This window comes from Acinonyx jubatus, chromosome B2, assembly GCF_027475565.1.
Source record: "Acinonyx jubatus isolate Ajub_Pintada_27869175 chromosome B2, VMU_Ajub_asm_v1.0, whole genome shotgun sequence".
Taxonomy (NCBI): domain Eukaryota; kingdom Metazoa; phylum Chordata; class Mammalia; order Carnivora; family Felidae; genus Acinonyx; species Acinonyx jubatus.
In genome coordinates this window covers 138,306,709-138,334,266 of record NC_069385.1, presented here as the reverse complement: position 1 = coordinate 138,334,266, position 27,558 = coordinate 138,306,709, and the positions used below count along the sequence as shown (strand labels likewise).

General features: G+C 42.8%; 1 protein-coding gene across 9 annotated transcripts in view; it reads left to right on the top strand.

Moving 5' to 3' along the window:
- Nucleotides 1–27,558, top strand: part of KIF13A (kinesin family member 13A) — a 212,938-nt gene that overhangs the window by 107,949 nt on the left and 77,431 nt on the right. For all 9 annotated transcript variants that reach the window (XM_027040380.2, XM_027040378.2, XM_027040379.2 and 6 more), the window contains 6 exons: nt 1,131–1,191; nt 18,782–18,874; nt 20,208–20,388; nt 22,219–22,306; nt 23,796–23,930; nt 24,594–24,706. In XM_027040380.2, the coding sequence (XP_026896181.1) occupies nt 1,131–1,191; nt 18,782–18,874; nt 20,208–20,388; nt 22,219–22,306; nt 23,796–23,930; nt 24,594–24,706 (671 nt within the window). The remainder of the gene's footprint in view (nt 1–1,130; nt 1,192–18,781; nt 18,875–20,207; nt 20,389–22,218; nt 22,307–23,795; nt 23,931–24,593; nt 24,707–27,558) is intronic.

The following is a 27,558-nucleotide window of genomic DNA, read 5'->3' as shown; positions in this document are numbered from 1 at the left end:
TCTGCTTGTTCAGTGCTTACAATCCCTAGGAAATGATTAAGCATTAAAGGGTTCCTGTCTGTGGGAGGTCTGTAAATTGCTGTTTGGACTGCAGGGGGGGAAAAAGCTGTAGCCGGGAACCCAGAAAAGTGGCTACTGGGTCCTCTGCGCCAGAGTTTGCTAAGGGGGTATGCTGAGAAACAATAGTGTCAAGGCATGCTCATAGGCATTACTTAAGAAAGGGTCTCTTCACTAAAATTAATTGGAGAAATAAAGTTAAGCAATTAAATGGGTTTCTTTGCTGGATAACTTTTCAGAGCCTTTAATATTGAGAATTGCATTGAGGATCTCAAATAGTGTGAAATTTCCAACACAATTTAATTGTTTTTTCATGGAATATCTCCTAAAATTACTGTTTTTGGATCATGCTTCGGGGAACATTGCCCTGTGCATCTGCTAATGACAGCTGGAACACAAGTGATGGTTATATGCATGGAAGTTGTGATTGGATGAGATTCCAAATGGGAGAAGCATCAGCCTTTCCCGATACATAGTAGTTATTTGGTAACTCTACAGAAATGCACCCAAGAGTGAGTTATTGGTTTGTTAGCAAGACTTGGCCCAAGATGGCACGCTGAAACAGGGAACAGAGTCCAAGGTGGAAATGTGGGGAGTTTGGAGCTTTAGCTACAAATGGTGGCATCATGGAAAGCTGGAAGGAAGTGGTTCCAATGCAAGTTGATCACTTGAGAAACCATGGGAAGTTGTTACTTGAGAAGCCATGGGAATCTAGCCAATGGCTTTAGCAGATGCAGAAACTGTGGACTTGGGTGAGAAGTCATTGTTTTTTTCTTACTAAATGTATTGTCAAATTTTTTTTTTTTTTTTTTTTTTGTTAAGATATCTGGCTGTTTGCATTCGGATATTCTGCATATGAATAGCCTATTCATATGCAACGGACTCTAATCCAGTAAGATAACCATCAGCGTAGTCCAAAAGAAACTTCAGGATTAATAAAGTGTTAAACCTATAGTGTTTGTTGTCTTCATCAGACAGTAATAGGGATCCTCTTCTTCATCGTGAATTCTTTTTTGCAGTTTGATATACTCCTAGAAGTTTACTAATTTTTAATATTTTCTTCTTTCCCTCAGGTATTTGCCTTCGATTATTGCTTTTGGTCCATGGATGAATCTAACACTACGAAATATGCTGGTAAGTTGACTCTCTCTTCACTTGATTTTTGGGTCTCAGGACTCTTCGTCTGTTTTCTTTCCTCTGGAATTCTGTTTTTCCCATAAAATTCACACTCATTCTTTCCAATTCCAGCATGTGGGCTTTGAAGTCAACAAGGTTTATTTCAGGATCAGACTCTGCCACTAACTTGCTAAGAAGTCATGGGTGTGTTTTGTTTTGTTTTTTAAGCCTCGGGTTTTTCACCTGTGAAGGATGTTAGTATCTTCAGAGGTGTTCCATCAGTTAGAAATAATGGGGAACCACCTCAAGCCAGAGATGCTAGCTGTTGTGATGATCACGTGAAGAAGAGGTTTAATGTGCTGTGTCTTTCCTCGTCGCCAGCACTGTAGGAATTCATCTCTCCACCAATACAAGGAAAGCAGAGATGCTGTTGGTTTCCAGGACCCGCTCACGTCCTGAGTGTTCTTACAGTCATTGGTGATATGAACTCCACGTTCCTCAGGGAAACATGGCCTCCCAGCCTCACATTTTGCTAGTGTTCTTTCCTTGAGGCATTTCATTCCTAGTCCATCGAACATAGATGACTACTAATTTTTAATTTTTTAACAATGTTTATTTATTTATTTTTGAGAGAGAGAGAGAGAGAGAGAGAGAGAGAGAGAGAGATTGTAAACAGGGGAGGGGCAGAGACAGGGAGAGAGAATCCCAAGCAGGCTCCAACCTATCAGCTCAGAGTCCAGTGTAGAACTCAAACTCATGAGCCATGAGATCATGACCTGAGCTGAAATCAAGAGTCAGACACTTGACTGACTGAGCCACCCAAGAGCCCCTGATTCCTACTCTTTTGATTATGTCCCCATTTCTTTATTTAGTCTTAATGACTGTGTTCTCCTCATCTCTACTTATAGAACCATCAGCTGAATGACTTTCTCATTTACTTTTTTTTTAATGTTTATTTATTTTGAGAGGTGAGGGGTATAGAGAGGGAGAGACAGAGAATCCCAAGCAGGCCCCATGCTATCAGCATAAAGCCCAATGCGGGGCTCAAACCCACAAAACGTAAGAGCATGACTTGAGCTGAAACCAAGAGTCCTGTCATACACTTAACTGACTGAGCCACCTAGGTGTCCCTTTATCGTTTACTTTTTTTTTTTTTAACATTAATTTATTTTTGAGAGAGAGAGACAAGGTATGAGTCAGGGAGGGGCAGAGAGAGAGGGAGACACAGAATCTCAAGCAGGCTTCAGGCTCCAAGCTGGGGCCCAATGCGGGGCTTGAACTCACAAACCATGAGATCATGACCTGAGCCAAAGTTGGATGCTCAACGGACTGGGCCATCCAGGTGCCCCTAGTGATAGCCTTTTCCTCACCACATATAGCAAACTTGTTGAGAAATTATTTGCCATATAATTTTTTCAAAAGTGAACAGTCTGGAACTAGGAAAATTTCTTCGGTTGCTCCCAGTGGGTAAATTTGCCTTTCTTTTCAAACATCATTCCTACACCTGTAGCAAATGTATTCTATTAAAGTGAATAATCACTTCTGAATGTTGCTTGTAATTAATTTGTTTTTTTTATTGGCCCATTAGGACTTTAGACAAATTCTGCTGAGTCTAAAATAGTCTGCCTTGAGTATTAGCACAGTGATGTGTGTGTGTGTGTGTGTGTGTGTGTGTGTGTGTGTGTGTGTGCTTTTGGATTTAAATAAACTACCGAAGTAATGCATTTCCACTATAACAGAAACATGAGGACAAATGCTGTGGCTATAAAAAGTCCAAACTTTGTTCAGTCGATGTTATTCAAGATATAGGCAGATAAATGAGAAAGAATGAGATCCTGCCGTTTGCAGCAACATGGATAGAACTGGAGGGTCTTATGCTGAGGGAAATAAGTCAGTCAGAGGACAGATATATGTTTTCACTCATGTGGATCTTGAGAAACTTAACAGAAGACCATGGGGGAGGGGGAGGGGGAAAAATAGTTACAAACAGAGAGGGAGAGAGGCAAGCCACAAGAGACTCTTAAATACAGAGAACAAACTGAGGGTGGATGGGAGGTGGGGGAGAGGGGAAAGTGGGTGATGGGCATTGAGGAGGGCACCTGTTGGGATAAGTACTGGGTGTTATATGTAAGCCAGTTTGACAATAAATTGTATTTTAAAAAAAAAAAAAAGATACAGCCAGATATATCTTCCTGACTTAGAACTCTTCCCTTGCAATTCTCAGATACCTTCAAGGACTCCTCACAACTTACAGATAAAATCTATACTCCTTGAACTACATTTAGGGTCCTTTATTCCATAGCCTCAGTCTACCTTCCTCCCCTTCTTCTCCATGACTCCCCACCACCAATTCTGTGTCCCCAGCCCAGTGCTGTGGTTCCTCTTATATAACCCAGGGAGCCAGAAGGTCTCAGTTCCTCAAGTGTTCATGAAATCCCTACTGTGTATGCAGCCTCGGAAGCCCTGGAGAATCAAAAAGTTAGGTGGAAAGCAAAGGACTGCATAACAACAGTAAACATTTGGAGAGAATATTTAGTTAACTGTTTCACACATTTTAAGTGGTATGGAAAACTCAAGGAAGGGCAAAATCTGGAAGGGCTGAACAGTTGCCTGGGAAGGCATCTTAGGGGAGAAAGGACCAAAACTGGGCAGGAAAGTGAAGGTCCATAGGTGTAGCAAAAGCCAGCATAGAGGGTTTCTAGATAAGAGAAGCAACATGGTGTCAAGGAGGGCACAGGGACTTCAAAGTCAGACCTGAGTTTAAGTCTTAGGAGCGCTGCCTTGGCTCTCTTTAATCTCTGAGCCACAGTTTCTTTTCTATAAAATGGGAAACATGGCGACAATATGCGTCTCATATGTTGTTGTAACTCAATGCACTGACCAGTGGAAGGTGCCCATCAGTGACACCTCATTTGGCTTTTCCGTGAGTGAAGATGGAGAAGTTGGAGTGAGCATAGTGTAACCACTTGTCTTAACAGAAGGTGTGTTGTGGGGGGAAGCAGTGCGAGACCTATTTGTACTTGCTGACTGAGGCCAAATAATAGAAAATTAAACTGAGTTTAGTTTAGACTGATTATTGGTTTAGACTGATAGAGTAAAAAAACCCCAAAAAACAGGGACTATTGGGGTGACATGGTTAAAATAATCCTTAAGGGAGGCAGTCTTTCTTTGTCCTATCTTCTAGAATCACATCCGCTCTTATTGCCCAAGAGACCATTCTAGTCTTCTGCAATATATCACTCATATCCCTGAATATAGGACAAACTTTTTTTTTAAATGGGAAATAATTTTATTCAGTACAGATGATAAAATTCAAATGTGAAACTAAAGATTTCTGGAGCTCCGCATTACAAATTAGTATGTTCAGAAATGTTTAAAAAGATAAGAATGATTTTTAAACATACTGATAGTCTAAAGTTTACCATTTCTGGTCTGCATGATCACATCAAATAGCGGGTTCCATTGAATGGATTCTCTCGGCTCACAGAGCAATGTCTGTTTACAAAATTCAGAGAGACATTCTCTTGTTCTTTGGATGGTGGTATTATTGTACAAATACAGTGACCACCTTAGCAAAAAGTAAAATTCTTGCCAACTGTTCTCAGATTTGTTTGTACTCATAATTTGTCCACTAAGTACATTACTGGTAGATTAGTTGATGGGTTTCGTACTAACTTGATTTCCTTTCTCTTCATTAAAAAAGAATTCACAATTCCTTCTTAATTGTGAATAGAAACATTAAGATAGAAGGCATTGATTCTCTGATGAGAAATAGAGGAAATGCAGAAGGGGAAGCACAGATTTCCTGAAACCGACCTATTTGTCAGGCTCAGTGAATAATGGCATCATTGATACTGACTGAGAGCTCTCAAGGCAGCTCTCAGAACTTAGGTTGAGGAGAGGGGAGGAAGGGAGGAGGAGAGAGGAGGAGGGGAGGGAGAGAGGAAAAGACCAAAAGCACTGGGTTTGAGAGAACGACCAGAGACAGGGGCGTTAAGTCTCATGTGGTATGTCAGATTGTTCTGTTTTACTGTTTGTTAAAAGTGACAGCAACACCCTTCACTCTCAGGCTTTGCGGCGTAGAAATGCACAAGTATGTAGTGTGTCTAATGGCCATGGCAGCTGGCTATTGCAGTGCTAGAAGGAAGAATGTGGGCTCCTGTCCCCCCCCCCCCCCCCAGACTGCCCAGGTTCCAATCCTGGCCTCACTGCCTTTGACCTATAAGTCCCGGTGAGCCGCTGAATCTCACTGCACTCGTGTTAAATGAGGACAATAATCATTCCCATCTCATAGGGTTGATTTGAGGACCAAATGACCTGTTTGTAGAAAGTACCGAAGCCAGTGCTTGGCACATAGGAGAAGCTCACTTAATATTTATGGTCTTCATCGTGGTCACATGGTGGAAGTCGTGAGGATAATAGCATCAGCCCTGTGGAAAGAAAATGCGTTGTACTGGGGTTGACCAGACCTGGTTTTGCCACAAGCCGCTCACCTTGGGGGATCTGTTTCCTCATCTGGGGAAGGAGGAGATAGGGCCCAGGGTGATCTCAGATCCCCTCTAGCTCTCTGATAAAACATGAATCAGACATTTTGTGCTGGTCACACAGCTGTCCCAGTGGACTTTTCAGAGGCAAGTCAAAGACTCGTTTGTTAAGCGGTTTGCATTGCATTGAATCAGGCTTTGAGACGTTTTACATTTTAACTGTATTATTTATTATAACTTTTGGGGTAGGTAAGCATAATAATGCTTGTGTGGCAGATTATTCTGAGTCTTTGAAGCAAACACCCTTGTGCCAGAACTAAGAAAAAAGCAAAACAAAACAGAAGTAATTTGTAGAATCAGGCCCCCAAACCTTGGTATATTTCTACATGAACTCTTATCTTCCTCTACTCTTCACCCATATATACATGCACATAGACATAAAACCATATTTAGGACTATAAAGTTATTGTAGTGAATACAGACAGGTAATCAGCCTTTGTAAATGTTTAAATCACTACTGTTTGTAATTAAGGCCTCGACAATGAATGCATCCATGTTTCGTCACTGCCTAAAATGTACCATGTTGGTAAATAACAGTGACTGCCCCTTGGTTTCAGTTTTATTCCTAGTGAGGGAATATTTTTCACAGACCTATTTTTCTATAAATCTTCATGCCAGAAATAAAAACCAGTCTGGTGAGGGGCACCTGGCTGGGTCAGTCGGTACAGCATTCAACTGTTGATCTAGGGGTTGTAAGTTCGAGCCCCACGTTGGGTGTAGAGATTACTTAAAAAATAAAATCTTTGAGGGGCGCCTGGGTGGCTCAGTCGGTTGAGCGTCTGACTTCAGCTCAGGTCATGATCTCACAGCTTGTGGGTTCGAGCCCCATGTTGGGATCTGCGCTGACAGCTCGGAGCCTGGATCCTGCTTCATATTCTGTGCCTCCCTCTCTCTCTGCCCCTCCCCTGCTCATGCTGTGTCTCTCTCTGTTTCAAAAATAAATAAAACATTAAACAAACAAACAAACAGACAGACAGACAAACAAATAAATAAAGTCTTTGAGGTGCCTGGTTGGCTCAGTCAGTTAAACGTCATTCTTGGTTTCAACTCAGGTCATAATCTCATCGTTCGTGAATTCGAGCTCCGCATCGGGCTCTGTGCTGACAGTGTGGACCCTGCTTGGGATTCTCTTTCTTCCTCTCTCTCTCTGCCCCTTCTTTGTGTGCTCTCTCTCTCTGAAAATAAATAAATTAATTAACTAATTAACTTAAAAAAATTCTTAAAAAATAAAAATAAAAACCAGTCTGGTGGTGGCATATCTGGGATCAATGTGGACATGAGCATTTCCTGGCCCAGAGCCTCTAAACTATTGACTTAGAAATTATATAACAATCCTCACCATATGGCACGTTGCTCCAACTTGCTGTGGCCGTGTGTTTTCAGGCATTGTTAACACCCTGCAGTTCAGGAGAAAGGTTCTGTGTCTGATGCTTGTTCTGCTAGCGTAGCTTTGTGCTGTGAGCATCTGAGCCGTGAGCTCGGCTGTGGGGCAAGCCGCTGTGTTGGATTCTGTTCCCATGGTATGGTATGGGACATTCTATGTGCTCAGAGGTAGAAATGATTTCTCTTTCACACTGTTCAACTGAAGCAAGAACAGGGACGAGACAAAACAATTTACATTCTAAAAGCCAGCAGTAGCCGAAATAGAACCAATATTTTAGCAAAGTTCCAAAAATACTTGTTTCAGTGTGCTGAGTTGGTTCATTCTTTCACTATTCAAGCATACAAGAAGCACTCAGCAAGTACCTTGCACAATATACATACTCAGTAATTGTTGGCTATTAGGTTTATCAAAACCATAGACATTTTCCCTGTAGTTGTAAGAAGCAGTAGTGGTCGATTCTTTGAAAAATTTGGTAAAGTAGAGAGTCATTATAAATGATGCATGCCATCTTCAAAGACACGTAGGAAACAGTCTGAATGCAGAGTTCTTCTAGATTTTTCTTTTTTCTTTTATGGCCCTTTGCAAATTGTCTTACCCGTACCTCATTTGACAATTCTTTTGGTGACTAGCCCTCATCAAGTTGCTCCCTTAAGTGCCCAACTTAGCTTTCTTAGAATCAGCAACTCTCTTTTTACATTTGTTAATAAAATTATGTAACTACAGAGAAGTACAATGACATAAACCAGTTTAGGAGCAGACACAGCTGACCCTTTGTGAGAACATAGCTCAGCTGGCAGGGGTCCTGAGCACAGCCTAGCAGCTGGGGTGGTTTAGGGTAGAGGGGGCATGCCTCTGTACTGTTTTACAGATGGAACAGAATGTCAGTTAATTCAGAAAGCTGGGTAAGTGCAGGTCAGTTAAGAGAAGCTTTTTTTTTTTTTATCACAAGAATCTTTAATGTTGACTTTGAAGTTTACTCATGGTGGGGTTGTATTTGTGTTTGGTAAAGTGTGCCAAGTGCCCACACTGGAACTGTTTCAGTTCATGTCCCTGCACTGCACACAGTGTTTCCTGAACCCCGTGAGGTCACAGGGGCCTTGACTTTTCTCTTGGGTAGGCCAGCCTTACTGGTAGAGAAAAACCTTTCTGAAATACACGAACTAAACTAATATTGTTAGATTTTTTAAAAAGAGAGAGTGTGTGAGTGTGCATTTGTGTGTTTGTATGAGTGTGTATGTTGTGTGTATATTTGATTATATGTATGTGTATACATGTGTGTGAGTGTCTGGTGTGGGTGTGTAAATGTGTGTGTGTGTGTGCATGCGTGTGTGTGTGTTTTCTCTTACCTGTACTCCTGTATTGTTAGTGTTTATTTATTCTTGAGAAACAGAGATAGAGTGTTAATAGAGGAGGTGCAGAGAGAGGAAGAGACACAGAATCTGAAGCAGGCCTAGGCTCTGAGCTGTCAGCACAGAGCCCAACACGGGGCTTGAACCCATGAACTGTGAGATCATGACCTGATCTGAGGTCGGATGGTTAAATGATTGAGCCACCCACGCGCCCCCTATTTTTTTTTAAAGTAGGTTCTCTCCCAATGTGGGGCTTGAACTCATGCCCCTGAGATCAAGAGTCACACGCTCTACCAGCTGAGCCAGCTAGGTGCCCCTCTATTCCTCCTTTTTAAAAAAAATTTTTTTACATTTATTTATTTATTTTTGAGAGACAGAGACAGAGCACAAGTGGGGGAGGGGCAGAGAGACAGGGGGAGACACAGAATCCGAAGCAGACTCCGGGCTCTGAGCTGTCAGCACAGAGCCCCATGCGGGCTCGAACTCACAGACCATGAGATCATGACCTGAGCCGAAGTCGGACGCTTAACCGACGGAGCCATCCAGGTGCCCCTCTCTACTATTCTTCAATCCCACCCAGCCCCACCTTCTAACAGGCTTTCCTTTCTTCATCCCTGTCTATTCCTTACTTGTACCCAGAGACATCGTTTAACATAGTGCAGGCTATTTAGGGAGGTGGATAATAATCACAATAGACAGTACACTTCTGAGCACTAGGTTCCCAGCACTGTGCCCACCCCTCTACCTGCGGTGGGTCATTTAATTGTCATGTAGTCAATCGTGTTGAAACTATTACTGTCCCTGTTTTACAGATGAGAAAACTGAGGTTCTTGGAGGTCCTCCTACCTGTGAGAGAGCTGAAAAGCAATTGTAAAGATAGATTTGAGTCCGTGACAATTACACGTGAAGGTTTTTATGGATTCTCCTGTAATTCCAGGCGACCCTCTCTTCTCTGACATCCCCCAAAAGTGGCTGTATGCGGAAATCACGTTGCAGTCCTCTGGCTTGGAACCCGGCCAGGAATAATTCTAATAGTGTTCTCCCTCCTGTCAGACGTTCTCTGGAGTCCTGGATGCTTATGTTTGGTCTGGGCTTTATTTTCATCTCCCCTCACGTGCTGTCAATATTGTGCTCCCCACAGTCCAGGAGGGATTTGGGGTCAGGCCTACTCCTGTACCAGAGAGACTATATCAGGCAGAAATGAGGAACGCTTTCTTTCTCAGCAGATGGTTTATGTGAAAACACCCTACAAAATAACTCAAAATACATCCTCTGTCAGACTGTCCTCATGCACAAGGTGGCTTAGTTTCTCCTTCCATCCTGGGCACCGATGCCTGACCATCCCCTTGGGTGAGTCAGCCACCTTATCTGCCAACAGAAAAGCAGCCGAGGTTCACTGCCAGCTCATGACTCGTCCCAGCACCGTTGCTGGGGTGCAAATGTCCTTCTGGGTGAGTCACCCTGTGCCATGCTGCAAGCAGAACTCCCAGGCACTGCAAGTCTGATAGCCCTTGGACACCATGATGAAAAATGGCCCCGTGCTCTCCCTGCACCCTCATGGCCCAGTTCCTCTGGATCCTTTTACCCAAGTCCCTTCATGGCAAACTTCTGAGGTTGATGAAAACTTAAATCTAGTGTCACCAGGTCAATCCTTAAAGCCTCCTTTTTTTTTTTAATTGTATCTGAACTCTGTAGTTTTTGGTCATTTAACTTAAACCAGGCTTAACTTCACTACATGGGACAGTTTCTGAGCTGTGCTGTTTGGGAGAGGGATTTGCTGAAGCCTGGTCCGGGCTGGGCATTCCTTGCCATTGCAGAGTTGGTGGGGGGACCCCTTTGGTCTTGTAGGAGCCAGGTGCTCTCGTTTGGAACTGGGCCCCCTGCCAGACCCACACTCCTCAGAATCTCAGTGGCCATCAGCCCTGCTTGGAGGTGGGGAAACACGCTCACAAACGAGCAGGCCCGCGAGCTCCATGTCACAAATACTGAGTTCAGACATTTTTTTCCACTCTCACTCCAGAGAGAAAAGAGACAAGAAAGAAAACAGGAGACTCTGTATAAACTGACAAAAGTGTGGATTGTGTTGAAATCTTGAATGCTCTTCTATGTTCCCACTTTGGAGAAATGAGAAATATGGGGCTCCTGGGTGGCTCAGTCAATTGAGCATCCGACTTCGGCTCAGGTCATGATCTCATGGTCTGTGAGTTCGAGCCCCGCGTCGGGCTCTGTGCGGACAGCTCTGGGCCTGGAGCCTGCTTTGGATTCTGTGTCTCCCTCTCTCTCTGCCCCTCCCCTGCTCATGCTCTGTCTCTCTTTCAAAAATAAACATTAAAAAATTTTTTTTAAAGAAAAATGAAAAATATTCCATGCATATGTCATGCCTAGCTGCATATTGCCACACTTACTGTTTTATTCAGCCATGATCTACGTGAGACTACCTTGCTTAATGCAGGTTGTAAATAAGACAGGGGTTATGCCCTCCTGTTTTGTTCTCCCTTTTCTTAGAACATACGCCTCTGTAACTACCTCTTTGGTAGTCAGGTGTTGGGCATATGATTGGTATGTGCATTTTCTCTTTGGTCCCTAGTTGGTCTTCTGCGCTTTGCTATCAGGGTCCTGCTATACAGAGAGAATGACCTTGCTTGCTCGGTTCTCAGTGCACACACGTAATAGCTTTGAATCCTTGCTGCGATACCCAGTAGGGACAGATTATGTGCAAGCGTGGGGACTCAGGGTGTTCACTTTTCAAAGATCTGTATTATATATGTGATGTAGGGTTGGTTGGGTCAGGTGTCTAACCTTGGTTGCAGAAATTCCATACAGGAGCCCTCTCTGCGACTGTGAAATTATGTTGCAGATTGCTTTGGGCATGCCTGTGTTTTAAGACTTGTCCATACGGCCGTAGGTGGTTTTAAGCATAAACCCCACAGAGGAAATTGGTGTCTTTTTGGTCATGGTTATTAACAAATGAGGTTAGGTTTGTCCTGTGGATTCCCTGCCGTAGACACGTGGGGCTGTGTCTAGAGAAGGGCACTTCCTCTCTGGCATCGGTGCTGCTGAAAAGCCACAAACCTCTTGGGTTTGACAGTGTTGTGGCTTTGCTTGGCTTGTCTGGGATAGAAACAAATACTCAGATCTTCCTGCTTGCCAAGGACTTCTGAACTTTCCCTTATGGGCTGTTGTGCATTCCCCTAGACATACAACGCTTCGCTTTGTTCTCTTTGCGGGTGAGCAATGGTCAGCAAACATTTAGGTGAAGATACTGCATCTTTTATGGATTCCCTGATTCCCACCATCCAACATAAACAGCCCCATTTTTTTGCAAAGTGAGCTTCGACAAGCCGTTGGCAAGTTGTTGTTGTTGTTGTTGTTTTTCTGCTGTGCTGCAAAAGGGGACTGCTGGGTTTAAAAAATAGAAATGAACAAAGCAGGAAACCTTCAGTCTTTTGGATCAACCAAACTCTCCTTAACAGACCATATAAGGCTCTTTGATATTTAATGTTTTCTCTGTATCACAGAGTGAAGTATAGTCCTCCTTTGTGTCTCATGGGGAGCCAGTTATGTTGAGGAGGACAGGAGGCTGTATAAAGAGTCCACAGTGCATTTTAAGGCTTTGATTGACAGTTTGGTATTTTTATAGTTGTTTCTTATCATACCAGTAATGCCCTGAAAGTTACCAAGCCAAAGAATTGATTAAATATAACCCCAGCCAGGGAGTCATACAGCTAACAAGGCACCAGATTAGAAAAATGAGGGGAACTCTATGGAGTATGTTATCTATTTGCAGTTTTATTGATAGGTTTTATTATGTTGGTTTTTACCCCCCGTACCCTTCCGAGATAATGTTATGAAACAATAGTAAATATTTTTCCTCCACTGGACAGTATTAGGTTGGCGTATCCTGTCCCAAATAATGTTGTTTTTTCTTCCTCTCCTCATGATGCCCCAACATAACACACATACACACCGACATACACATACCCTCAGCATAGACATACATGTACCCCCAACACACATACACACATATATATATACCCCCATACAACCCAAAACACATGCCACACACACCCCCAACACACACACGTACACATACACCCAACACGCATATAATCCCATGTACACCCAACACACAAATACATACACACACACCAACACAAATAAAACATAATACCCCACTACCATATACTTGCTCGATCTCTCACTCTCTTTCATGTGTGAGAGTGCCCCACCATTATATTTGGTCAGTGAAATATTTAAAAATATTCTCTATTGCTAGAGGGGTGCCTGGGTGGCTCAGTTGGTTGAGCGTCCAACTTCGACTCAGGGCATGTTCTCGCGATTCGCGAGTTTGAGCCCCACATCAGGCTCACTGCTGTCTGCACAGAGCCCGCTTCGAATCCTGTGTCCCTCTCTCTCTGCCCCTCCCCCACTCACGCTTTCTCTATCTCAAAAATAAATAAACATTAAAAAAGTTCTTTATTGCTAGAGAAATGCAATACATGATTCCTTTAAAATTTTTTTCTAAGAATAAGTATCTTTTATTTTATCTTTGAAATTGAATTACCTCACAGAATGGTTGAAAAGATGAAGGAACTATTTTTTTTTTAGTTGTTTTTAATGTTTATTTATTTTGAGAGAGAGAGACAGACAGAGTGTGAGCAGGGGGTGGGGGGCAGAGAGAGAGGGAGACACAGAATCCAAGGTGGGCTCCAGGCTCTGAGCTGTCAGCACAGACCCCGACATGGGGCTTGAGCTCACAAACCGTGAGATCATGACCTGAGCTGAAGTTAAACACTTAACCAACTGAGCCACCTAGGTGCCCCTGGAACTATTTTTTTTTTTTTAAGTTTATTTATTTTGAGAGAGAGCGCGTGAGTGAGAGTGAGTGGAGGAAGGGCAGATAGGGAATCTCAAACAGGCTCTGTGCTGTCACATGGAGCCTAATGCTGAGTTTGATCTCACAAACCTTGAGATCATGACCTGAGCCGAAATCAAGAATCAGATGCTTAACCCATTGAGCCACCCAGGCTCATCCCAATGAAGGAACTATTTTAAGGAAAAATAATTAGATGTTTACCTCCTTCTCTCTACCAAAATTAATTATAGTTGATTAAAGATTTAAGGGATGATGATAACAATGGAATTAACTAAAATATATTCTATACTTACACCAGCCAGGCCCTATGGTATATGCTTTACCTTTCTTGCCTTATTAAATCATACCAGCAACCCACTAAGGTAGCAGTCATTGTTCCTGGTTTACTAATGTAGAAACCCAGAACTTGCTCAAGGTCACACAGCTGGTAAGGGGCAGAGTTCAGGTTTGAAAATAAAACTGTAAAAAACAAATAACAGAACTAGAGGAAAATCTAGGTGAATCCCTATATAATTTGGGGTAATAATAAAACAAAAGGATTTTGGAAGCATAAAAGCATAACATATACCATAGGAAAAATTACAAAGGAAAAGGTGAAAGATTTGGATATGAACAACCAAAAGCTTTTGTATGACAAAAACCAACATGAGATTAAAAAGTAAATGACAGATTAGGAAACAATATTTACAACATAGAGTAGACCAAAGGTTAATACCCTTGATACATGATGAGCATTTTTAAGTAAGAAAATCATTGACTAAACCATTTGATTTATAAAAAGAAACATACAACCCAAGTAATCAATTTACTAAAGAATGCGTACAAAGTGAGCAATAAACAAAGGAAAGGAAAATTTTAGTTTTGTCAAAACCAAGAAGAATGATAATAGCTATGTTGTTGAGGGTGCATTGCTAGAGGACTCAGTAATTAGATTTTTTGGAGTTTTGCCTGGTAAAGTCAATAGAAAAGTGCTTGAAGATAAATATGTAAGAAAAAGGAAATAATCTAAATATCCATAGTGGGGAACTGACTGCATCAGTTAAACATACAATGGGAAGCTAAGCAGCTATTAAAAAAATAGTAACGTTGATGTAACTTTGTGGAGGTGGGAAAGTCTTCATTATTTCCTGTCGTAAAGAAGAATAAATTTCCCTTAAGACATGAAGCCATAGTGACAAAATGTATTCCAGTCTCTCTAGAATCCAGTCTTGCTTAAAACTGTAAACATACATGAACATAACAATAGTTCTTTGTATTTATCCTTTTGCGAATTCTGCTTCAAGATGGTTATTTAAGGATGGAAAAGAGATGAACTCTTTCCAGAAACACAGTATAATTGTTTTCTACTTTTTCATATTCCATTTTGTATTCCCCAGAAGTTTTTCCTTTCCTACTTATAACTAAAACTTTATTAAATATGTTAAATCTGAATTATATTCCGTCTGTCAAGCGTAACTAAATGTCTGAGAAAACTTGACTTTTTGAAAAGCACATGCACATATTTAGTACAAATCAGAGAGACTAGTTTGTTTTTTTCTGTCACGTATATTTTGTTTTAATGTCCAGGAGGCTACTATATGGGTGCCAGGAAAAGTATAATCTGTAATTTTTATCAAAATTGTCCAATTAGTATACATATTATGTTAACACATCTATTCATGTCTGTCCCCAGTGCCTTATTTAACCAAGGGTACTGTAGTCTTTAGGGGCTCATTAGAATTTCAAGAACAGCCATACTTTGATCAAAGTATAAACTCTAATGCAATTGAACATTTCTTTTTAAGTTCAGCAAATAATATTTTGATGCGTCAGTCCTCACTAATGAGGAAAGGGGCCTCCAATTAAATACACTTTAGTCTGAGGACAGCTATGTCAACAGAGGAATAACTTGGGAAATAAAAGTGCCTACTGTGTGCCAAGGACTCTTCCAAGACGCAAGAGCAGCCGTTTTCACCACCCAGGGGTAGAGAAAAATGGAAAAAAATAGCACGGTGTGGTGAGTTCTAGAGTTGGTGAGAAAAATCTAAACAAAACCAAGGAGACCAGAGGTGGGAGTATCAGATTCCTAGTTGTCCTGCAACGTGAGTCACTGATGATGGCTAAGCATCTGCCTTAACGTTCAGGAGTCAGTGCAGACAGACCCGGGCCCTGCCGCTCACTGGCGGTGTGATCTTGGGCCAATGATCCCCCTTTCCGAGCCCCAGCCTCCGTTCAGGTCACAATCCATACCCTCTGGTGCTGGGTACTGCAAGGATTCAATGATGTAAAACACAAAGTGCAATGCAAACAGAGCAGGTGATAAAAACTGTCTTCTTAGTTGCATAAATAATAAAAGTATCCAACTTTAAAAGGTTAATTTATATCCTCTTTAGTATTTGTAATAATTTTGACATAGGCAAAACCAATTTATTCTTTTTTTTTTAAGTTTTTTTCCCCCCTAGAGAGAGAGAGAGAGAGAGAGAGAATGTGAGCAGGGGACAGAGCCAGAGGGAGAAAGAGAGAATCTTGAGTAGGCTCCATGCTGATGTGGGGCTCAATCCCACAACCCTGGGATAACGACCTGAACCAAAATCAAGAGTCACATGCTCAACCGACTGAGCCACCCAGGTGCCCCCAAACCAGTTTATTCTTATATTTTTACATCCTGGAGAATTCTCTAATCATTTGGTCTATTTTGTGTGCAATTTTAGTATACATATCTTGGATTGTTTTGTGGTTTTTCTTCACCTGACATGCCTTAAACCTATTTCATGTAGCTCTGTAGCATTCATTCTTGGTTTTTTGTGTTTGTTTGTTTTTGACTAATCTTTAGTTTAAAAGGCCATTTGTACTAAGAATAAGCAACACTGTGATTTGCCTTTAAAAGAATATGAAGAGGGGCGCCTGGGTGGCTCAGTCCGTTAAGCAGCTGACTTTGGCTCAGGTCATGACCTCATGGTTCATGAGTTCAAGCCCTGCATCAGGTTCTCTGTTGTCAGCACAGAACCCGCTTCAGATCCTAGTCCCCCCCCCCCCCGCCCCTTCCCCACTCACACGCACGCAGTTTCTCTCTCTCAAAAATAAACATTAAAAAAAAAAAAGAATATGGAGAAAATAAGTCCTCATATTTCCATCCTGCTCGGCCTCAGGTGCATAAGTCAGAAGTATTGTATCTCACTACCTAACATAGGAAGAGAGAGGTTCCTGACTGAGTGGCCATGGTCATGCTCTAACCACAGTGCTCCCCTGCAGTTGAATCCTGCAGTCAGCTCAAGCAGGAGCTTTTTTTCAAGTTACCGAATAGGAGTTGAAATCATGAATTACGGGCAGGATGTTTGACCTAGCCAAGCCTCGAAGCGTCTTGTCCCCACCCTCACCCACTTCCTGAGGGGCTGGTTGACCAGGGTGGGAGATCCAACAAGATGGCTCCATTCATCTGCTTGTGCCAAGAAAGTGGTGCCTTCAGAGCCTGCAGGTGGCTGGCACTTGGGTCTGGCTGAGGACCACGGTCAGGTCTCACAAGCCTGAACGCGGGCTGTGTTCAACTCCTGTGTTCTACACAGCAAGGCTCTGCTCCAGATTTAAGGCCTGCCTTTGGGCGTGGGCCTTGGGGGAGTCCATGTAGGATAAGGAAGATCTTTTGAGAAGACGCACCAGAAAAAAATGGTGACGTAGTGGGTGTTAACTTTGTCATTGCCTTCTTTTCAGTCTGTACATGAGTACGTGCACACACACACATCTTTAGTTGGTCTTCACAACAAACCTGTGTGTTTCAGGGTGGTTACACCCTTCAAAAAAACCAGGCTCTGCACTAGAATGGTAGAGGTCAGAGAGAAATAAGGTTATATAAATTTGGCATTTTTTCTTCCATTTCATTTTTTTTAACTTTAGTGCTTTTCTCTCTCTTTCTATTTGACATAAGTTCTTTACACTGTATGTATAGTTTGCACATGACTTTTGTTAAATGCAGCAATGGTTTTGAATTCCAGCGTTGTTTACACACGTTTGTTTTATTTTTTTTTTCCATGGTTTGTTATCTTTGTCATATAAAATAGTCACATTTTATGTCTCTACTCCCTTATTAATGGGCATTTAACTTTATTCCAACTTAGAGAATTGAAATAATGCTGCCCTGGAGAGCCTGGGTGGCTCAGTCGGTTGAGCATCCAACTTTGGCTCAGGTCATGAGCTCACGGCTTGTGAGTTCGAGCCCCACCTCAGGCTCACTAGTGTTAGCACAGAGCCCTCTTTGGATCCAAAGGTGCTGCAAGGTTTTCTTCAAATAGCTGCATTTGTTTTTTCTCCCACGAGCAGGTTATGAAAATGCCTGTATTTCCTCAGTCTAGCTATATTGTTGCCAAAATTTTGTTTTTCGCCAACCTAATCGTTGAAAATATTACTTGTTTCACATTTAACATTTATAAGAGTCCCATTCTGCAGCCATGAGGTGCCCCAGTGTAACAAGGGACTGCTAAAATCCCATCCAACTTTGCAGGAAAGAAGAAGTACACCTGAGAGCTTATGTTCTGTTGCATTACTGCCAAACGTAAAAGGAATTGTTGTGTAGGATTAAAAAAAAAGGACTCATTCTTTTCAACCAACATTTATTAAGCATTTTGTCCTAGGCCCTAGGATTACAAAAATAAACAGATTATAGTCTCCGACATCAATCGGGGGGTTCTCAGTCCACTGGAGGAAAGAGGTACTTAAACCAGTAGTTTTGGCAAATACTGTAATCGTGAGTGTTCAGGAGTAGTAGAGCACAGGAAGGAGAGCATCGTTTTAATTCTCTTAATGACGGGGAATGAATATTAGAAAGTCACAAATTTCAAAGGGTAGTAAATACCGCCTTCACTGTTGAAAAAGATTTTCACGCTTTTCTCTTCAGCTGGTTGCTACTGGCTGTATTGTGCATGACTGAACATTGCCAAGAATTGCAGTAAGCTATAGGCAGGCCCGCAGAAGGGAACTCGTCCTCCAGCCCACCATGGGGACAAGGAGACAGGTGCCTTTGCTCCACACCCCACCCCACCCACCAAACAATGAACAGTTTCTCTGCACTTGGCCCGTACTTTGCACTGTGCTAGGTACTTACACCTCTCAAGATGCGTCTGACAAGGCTCCAGCTCACTGCAAGCCCAGAATCCAGATGGGGAGATAGGACCATTATGTTGAATGCCATTTTAATACCAACTCTTGGGAGGAAGTGCAACAGAATTTAAACGATGCTTCGGTGTGGCCCTTCCAGCATCCGTGCCTGGAGACGTGTCCCAAGAGGGAAAGAACGGGTAGAATCATGAACTAATCCAGGAACTGAGCTCTTAATACACAGCCCTCGAAAGTAGTCACACAATACACTTTTAACATCTTTTTTGGATTGAGAGACTATTGTTAATAACCTGGACTCTGTTACTAATCCAAACATGTCAAGAAAAATCATTCTTTTCTTTGGTTGTTTTTTTATTTTATTTTTTAGGTCAAGAAGTGGTTTTCAAGTGCCTTGGGGAAGGAATTCTTGAAAAAGCCTTCCAGGGGTATAATGCTTGTATTTTTGCATATGGACAGACAGGTAAGTAGCTGTATTTATAGTCAGTGATATTAAATGTGCATTTCTTAAAGCCTAGAACTAGAAAGCACTTTCTTTTTTTTTTTTTTTTTTCAACGTTTATTTATTTTTGGGACAGAGAGAGACAGAGCATGAACGGGGGAGGGGCAGAGAGAGAGGGAGACACAGAATCGGAAACAGGCTCCAGGCTCTGAGCCATCAGCCCAGAGCCTGATGCGGGGCTCGAACTCACGGACCGCGAGATCGTGACCTGGTTGAAGTCGGACGCTTAACCGACTGCGCCACCCAGGCGCCCCTAGAAAGCACTTTCTAGTGACACTTCTGGGAAGTGACAGAAACATACTTCTGATTTTGTGGGTTTAACTGAATTTGATGATCAAAAGGCCCCTCTTTTTGAAGGTTCAACAATTTTGGTAACTGAGTAATTGAGCAAGGCTAGTTTAAAACTGTTAAGTGTCATTTTCCTACATTGTAGTTTTAACTGTATTTGAACTGGAAAAATAATTACCAGTTTCTCAGTATAAAGGTTCTAGTAAAAAGTGGTAGAACAACTCTTAGTATCATCCTATACGGAGGACCTTCCCTGGGCACAGGAGTGGTGTTGGATATTTTTTAAGTTTAGTTATTTTGAGAGAGACAGGGCACGTGCACGTGCGTGTGTGCATGTGAGTGGGGGCGAGGCAGAGAGAGAGACAGCGGGGTGTGGAGAGAGAATCCCAAGCAGGCTCTGCACTGCCAGCACAGTGCCCGATGGGGGATTCGACCTCTTGAGCCATAAGATCATGACCTGAGCTGAAATCAAGAGTCCGATGCTTAACTTACTGAGCCACCCAGGTGCCCCTTGAGCGGTGATGGATTATTAAACCAAGATTGTGAGACAGGTGCTTGGAACACGTAGAACAGAAGCATGCTAGGGGCTCAGCCGTTAACATTGCTTCAGTTATAAAGTTAGACTAAGTCATGCCAGTACTCCCTGCTGTCACATCACAGGACAGCTAGGAGACTCGGTGAGAGGATACTTTCACAAAAATAAACTATTTTTGTGGCTAAGGACTGTCAGTGTTACTCAATAATGTATACTTGATACTTACTATACATACTTTTCAAGATCATGTATCTGTAGTGGTTATATTTGTAGGCATCCCTCTGTCAAACTGGAGACCATGCGTGTTATAGAAAGAATAGTTGCCTTACTGCCCGAGGGCATGAGTTTGAGGGCAATGTTTGCTACATCTGCTATGTGACCCTGGTGTGTGTATGTAGGAAACTCATATGATGGAAGCATTATGTTTCACTTCCTCTGCTTCCTCCCTTCTTTCTGCTTGATCTTCTCCAGGTTCAGGAAAATCCTTCTCCATGATGGGCAGTGCTGAGCAGCTGGGCCTTATTCCAAGGCTCTGCTGTGCTTTATTTAAAAGGATCTCCCTAGAGCAAAATGAGTCACAGACCTTTAAAGTCGAAGTATCCTATATGGAAATTTATAATGAGAAAGTTCGGGATCTTTTAGACCCCAAAGGGTAAGTTAGTGGTTGCAATTAAGCTTATAATGGGGGGTAATAATTGTAAATGATCCTTAAGTTAAAACTTCAAGTGAATATATTTATTTGAGCCATTGGGTTACTGCTCTGGTTTCAGTTCATTCGCTGAGAAACCAAAGCCCGCTGGTAGACCCAGTACATGTAGTTTATCCTAAATTCATGTATAAAGTTGCTTACGTATGCCATTTAAAAAGACGTTTTTACGTTGGTATTATTTTTGCTACCATGGCTTGTTCATACAAATTGAGTTAAGAATGACACATTGGTTCTCCCATTCATGTGGAAAGCAGCAGCTCTGAATTAGAGTAAGTGCTTGAAGGCTTGAAAGAACTCAGCCCGGGCAAGCCATTCTCTCCCTGGGCTGTGTGCTGGAATCACGTTGGGGGGCTTTTTAAGAATGTGCTGGCCTGAGCCCCACCCGTAGAGACTATGAGTCAGTGGACCCAAGGGGAAATCCCCACCTCGGTACTTTTTAAAAATGAGGTGATAAAAACCAGATGAGCTTGATTCATAGAGAGAAAAAGGGTCATTTACTTTTCTTCCTTAATTTTTTTTTTTTACTGACTTAAAACTAACACATATTCATAGAAAATTCAGAAAATAGGCAAAACGTAGTAAGAACTAAAAATGACCTATAATCCCTCAAAACTAAAAATAACCATTGTTAATTCTGTGGTGCATTTTGACCCTGTGTTTCAAGTCTGTGGGGTGTCTCTGTGTGTTCAGGTCATTCTCTAAATACAATTCAGTATCCTGGATTATTTTATATGCTTCTAGCTGCTGTGTGGTCAAGGGTATTACCAAAGGTATACGATCAAAATGGTAGGTGACAAGGAAGTGAACCAATCGTGGGAAATGTTTATATTTACTTTAAAGTTATTAACTATTTGCATATGAAAGAACACTTATAACACATGTAAGATATAAATAATAATAAAATTGACTACCCTCTTTACCATTTGGCTTAATAAAATGGAACATGACCGATATTTTTGGAGCCCCTATATGTTTCTCTTGGATTCCATTCCATTCCCTACCCCTCCCCAGGGTAACCACTGTTAGGAATTTTATGTTTCTCATTATCTTCACCCCTCTTAAAGTTTGCACATAATTTTGCACAATTTGAAACTTTGTGTGACATTATCATATATATGTCCTTCATTGACTTGTAGTTTCCTGTTCATGATTCATTCATTCTGATGATATGAAGTAAGGATGCATTGACTTTTACTGCTTTTTGGTGTTCCATTATATGATTACCATAGCCTGTCTCACGCCTGTCGCCTGTGTGGTTTCCACTTTCTACTGCTACGGTGCCACTCTGAGCATTCTTGTTGTGTCCTCTTGGGTGTTGCAAATGTCGGGGTTTCTAGGGACTGCATCTGGGGTGGACTTGCGGGCAATAAGATACTGAATCTCTGACTTTATGAGGTACTGCCCAACTGTTTTCCAAAGGGCTTCCTTCCTTCCTCCCTTCCTTCCTTCCTTCCTTCCTTCCTTTTCTTCTACGTAAAACTAAAGTTCATCTACTAGAGCAAGTTCACCTAACCTAGTATTCTGTGTCCTGGGTGTTTAGTTTGGGAGTAAAGATAGAATTTTTTAAATAGAGTAAGCTACTTTAAATAGAAATCAGAGTATAAAAGACATTCCTGATATGGAATGCTGTTTTGCTAATCCAAATAAAGTAGCTTTTAGAATTTTTTTTTGATCATTAAAAATATTGCAATCTTAGTTTCTGAGTACTTAAAAAGAAAGAAAAGCTTCCCAGTTTGGTCTGATTCATTCATTCCTTTTTCCTTCCTCCCAAAGGAATAGACAGTCTCTTAAAGTTCGAGAGCATAAAGTGTTGGGGCCATATGTAGATGGTTTATCCCAGCTGGCTGTCACTAGTTTTGAGGTAAGTGTCATTAAAAAAAAAAAAAGTCATTAAAAAAAAAATGGTGGTAAATTGAAGCATGTAAGTAATGTTGAATGTATTTTTTATGTGAATGCTTTATAGCATATTGGTACCACGTGTGGTCTCGGGAGCCCAGTAGCAACATCCCTACATGGAAAGAAACACCTTCAACCTGCTTTGTTGTGAAGGCATTACAGTGTGGCTAAGAGGCTCAGCATTTTGAGTTGCTGAATATTTTCTTTCATACCACTTTCTTGAAAATGGCCTCCCCAAGGTTGCCAGTGATGTCCTCCTAGAGAAGTCTAGATGCACATAAGCAGTGTTGGGTAGTAAATTCACGCTCCTCCCTCTGACAGGGTCTCCTGTGCCCATTTCCATTGCTTTTCACTCTTCTGGTTCTTCTGTTTGTCCGAATTGCTCCTCTCTCCATTGACTGACCCGTCTCATTCTCCTGCTACTTGACTTTAACACCTCTATATATTCCCGACTAGATGTTTTGACCTTGCTTCTATTGTCACTGCTCCGGAAACCCCCCAAAACAACCTGCTCTGTGTTGCTGAGGGATGCAGACAGACGAGTGAGCCAAAACATCCTCTATCTAGGTGTGTGGTCTGGAGGTTGTGGCCGTCCCATCATCACCTCGGACTCAGTGTGACTAAAATTAATCTGTGAGATAACTCCCTCCAGCCATTTAGATGAAGAAGGTTTTAGTGTTGCTCAAATCAGAACCAGAGTGCAGTCATCACTTTAGAAGCACTTAGGTGCTGAAGCAAATGGAAAACTCTCTGGCATAAAGGTGCTAAGTCAGCACCTTCGCTCAGGTGTGTGGGTCCTAGCTCAGTGTGCTGGGGGTCAGTGTCCATCTCACCCTGTCACTTATTAGTAAGAGCCACGGAGCTTGTGATTTGCTTCCCCGCTCCGTCTCTGACTAGATGTAGGAAAAGTTAACTTGACCTCCATGAATGTCAGTGTTCTGTGGGTAACATCAGGAGAATGCATCTTTTATAAAACTTATTCATCAAACATTGTGTGAGAGCCCATAGGTTCCCAGTGTTCGAAGACAGGTGTACAAGGATGAATAAGGAAAAGTCCCTGTCCTTGGAGAAGCACGGTGTGGGAGGAGGGGGACACAAAAGCAGTAGACAGCCATGCAGAGTGTGAAGCACAGGAGAGTTAGAATAAAATAAGGTCACTGCTGTTACTATCTGGAGCTCGATACAAATTTCTTTTCTTCCCTAGGAACTTGCCGGGGCAAAAAAAGGTGCTGAACAGAGAAAGGGGACAATTGTGGGAGGGCCAGACTGGGGGAAACATCTCGTATCTTAGAAAGCGGAGAGGGAGGTAAAGGCTCCCACCGTGCCCCGCGGAGGTTCGGGTGGAAGGGCGGTGACCCTGCGTCCCAGGGATGGTCATTAATCTGTACACCTGGTAGGCGGGACTGCATTCCCATGTGTTTGCTTCTGATGTTTTCCTTATGCTTTGCCTCTAGGATATTGAGTCATTGATGTCTGAGGGAAATAAGTCTCGGACTGTAGCTGCAACCAACATGAATGAAGAAAGTAGCCGCTCCCATGCTGTGTTCAACATCATAATCACGCAGACGCTTTACGACCTGCAGTCTGGGGTGAGGGACATGGGGGAGCCTTTGGTGGCAATAAAAGAACTCAGATATCTGCAGCAGTGAAGTGTTTGGGTTGGGTTCTGCTGCTGAGAATTTTGTGTGGGCTTTCCTACTTACTAGCTGAGCCACTTTGTTTAAATCGTTTAGTTTATTAGGTCTTCCTTTATATAGAACTTTAAAAAATATATAGGGTTTCTTGTGTAAACTCCCTAAAGAGTGTGATGATGTCGCCATACAGCTTTTAATATGTATACTTTCATCCTGAAATTCCCCTAAAAACAGCTGTGTCTACCTCATAACCGTTATGGGCTATTAAAGAAAAAAAACCACAATCTTTAGCCTAAAGAACACTTTTTCGAAAGGAGAGGAATTTGACCTGAATATGCGGGCATCCTCATGTGCTGGTGTTTCCTCAAAGGCACAGAAAACCTCCCGCTTCCTGACTATATTCTGAAAGCTGAGTGTGCTTGCTCCCCAGCTATACAACAAGCACTGCGTTCGCACGGCAGTTTAAATTTGACCGTGCAAATGCGAGTCTGCATAGCTTCTTACCTGCCCTGCTGCAGGGGCCTGGCCGCTGAGGCTGCCCTCAGTTACAGTACCAACATCCGCATAGACATCTGCATTTGCACTCACGTGTGTTGTTGTCCTGTTTCCTCCAACTAGAACTCCGGAGAGAAGGTCAGTAAGGTCAGCTTGGTAGACCTGGCGGGTAGCGAGAGAGTGTCCAAAACAGGAGCTGCGGGAGAGCGACTGAAAGAAGGCAGCAACATTAACAAGTAAGGTGGCCGGGGCGACTCCAGGCTGCGTGTGTGTCTGGGGGACTTGTTGCGTTAGAAGCGATGGAATGGTTCTGGCGGCATGTGGTTCTGGGTCTATGTAGCTTTAAATTTTTTTTTTTCAACGTTTTTTATTTATTTTTGGGACAGAGAGAGACAGAGCATGAACGGGGGAGGGGCAGAGAGAGAGGGAGACACAGAATCGGAAACAGGCTCCAGGCTCCGAGCCATCAGCCCAGAGCCTGACGCGGGGCTCGAACTCACAGACCGCGAGATCGTGACCTGGCTGAAGTCGGATGCTTAACCGACTGCACCACCCAGGCGCCCCATGTGTAGCTTTAGTAAACTGAGCTGAGGAAAACCAACAGCCTGCCTCGGCCGAAACGCGTGAGGTTTATGTGCGTGAAGCTCCGTGCTGCGGCCTGCAGGGTATCCTTGTGTATGATGCGGTCTTGCGTGAGTGCACATCACAGTTCTCTAAATCAAATTCTGTCTTAGATTAACCCAAGGAGCGTACTCTGAAAACAAAAGCTGCTCTGAAGCCCTTTGTATGGCTAATGCTGTTTAAACATCAATACCTAAAAAAAAATGGAGCAGTTACTGAATACCTGCCGTATCGAAAACTCACTGTTTGCCTTCAGTGCACCCAGGGATGCACACTGGAGGCTGACAGAGGGCAGGGTGGTGCAGGATGTGTAGGAGCTTGCCAGACAGACAAAGGAGATGAAGGCATTCTGCACACAGGCAGGTGAAGTGCTTGTTTTCTGTAACTAGTCTCCCAGGATGGCACCTGCTGGGCCAGAGCGAGCTTGGCTTTCCAGCAGGAAAGGAAGCAGAGTTGGTGTCTGGCTCAAGCCAGACTGTCAGAGTTCATTCCTTCCTTTTACCCTTCTGTGTTTTCTTTTTCTCATCTGTAAATGGGGGATAATAATAGTCCCTACTTCATAGAATTGTTGGAGCTCAAATACCCATAATGGGCTTAGAACAATGCCTGGCACTGAATCAATATTAATTATTGCAGCTATTATTTTTATAACCTGTGTAAATAGCGTAAAAGTTCAGCAGAAGAGGGGCGCCTCGGTGGCTCAGTCAGTTAAGCGTCCAACTTCGGCTCAGGTCGTGATCTCGCGGTTTGTGGGTTTGAACCCTGCATCGGACTCTGTGCTGACAGTTCAGAGCCTGGAGCCTCCTTTGGATGCTGTGTCTCCCTCTCTTTCTGCCCCTCTCCCACTTGCGTTCTGTGTCTCTCTCAAAAATAAATAAACAGTAAAAAAATTTTTTTTTTAAGTTCTGCAGAAGTAGTTTAGTTTGTACTTGTAACATCTTTCTGCTGAGACATAACTTGGGGTTTCATTTAGGACAGAAGTGATAAAGGGTAATAGAGGCAGGAACATGTTGGTGCCGCTTGCATTTTAAAAATGACGCTAGCACATTATAATTTTAGTGTTCCGAAGTTTAAAATTAGAAGTAAGCTATCACCCCCTCTATCAGCTGGACACAGCGGCACTTGCTGCAGAGACTGCTGCTTTAGGGAGTTAATCTTCCAGTCAGCCTGTCTCCCTCTCTAATAACAAAGGGTTTTGCTAGATTTCATGACAAAGCTCTGTAGGAGCCCGGGCCTGGGCTGCAGCTCTGTGATCCACAGTGAGCTCAAGAGCTGGGATGGGAAAGCAGAAAGGGGGGTATTAGGAAGCAGGTATCAACAAAAAGGTTGTCAGTCCTCGTAGAGATTTGTTTACTGCTGCTAAGCCATGCCAGCCCTTTGCCTTCTGGCTGGGTGTATGGGAAAACACTAGAAGTTCTATGCTGGGAATGTGTGAGAAATTAGAGTATGGCTGGCCTTGAAGGGTGATGATCACTAACTTGTACTGACCTCTTACTGTGTTCTAGGCGCTGTTCTGAACGCTCCACATGTAATAACTCATCCTCACGTTAGCGTTGCAGGGGCGGGGATGAGGTGGGGGGTGTCTGTTATCCTTATTTTATAGATGAGAAAACCAAGACAGAGATTGGTTAAATAATGTGCCCCAGGTCTCAGAGGTCTGAGTGTGGATCTGCATCTGGTTGCAGGCAGTGTGGCTCCAGGGCCACTATACTTGTGGTGACTGACCTGGGTGAAACCCCCAGGCAGTATACTTGGGGCGACCATGTGTTCTGTTTGCCTGCAAGAGTCCTAGTTGATGCTTTTGCCCCAGAGTAGACATTATAGCGCCCTCTTTAATTTGGGCACTAAATTAGGCCATGTCCCAAGCTGGACTACCTCAAGGCCACGTGATAACATGATTTAGATCCCCAGCAACTGTCTTCCATAATGACTTACCAAATTGAATGGAATCCTCTTAGCATCATGCTGTGGTTCCTTATTTATATGCTAGCTGTTTCACAAATGGATGCATGTACTCCCCACTACTAGTCAGTGGGATCTTGTCTGCTGGTTCTTTATAGTTTTCAGAGCACTTTCGTCTGCATTATTTCATGTGAGGCTCTTAATAGGTATTTTTATCTACTGATAGATGAGGAAGTTGATGGTTGGAGACATTTAAGTAATATGGATGAAGGCCAAGCAGACATTGATTAAGCCTCTGCTCTGTGTCTGGCACTGCATTAGACGCTGGGAATGCAAAAGAAATTTAGATACTGTTGTAGACATACTGCCTCCCCACCCCCTAAATATGTCCTTGTCCTAATCCCCAAAACTTTTGCATACGTGACCTTGAAAGGCTGAGGGTATTGCAGATGTGATTAAGATTTTTTGATGAGGAGATTATCCAGGTGGACCTGATGTAAAAACAAAGCTCCTTAGGGACACCTGGGTGACTCAGTCTGTTAAGCTTCTGGCTCTTGATTTCGGC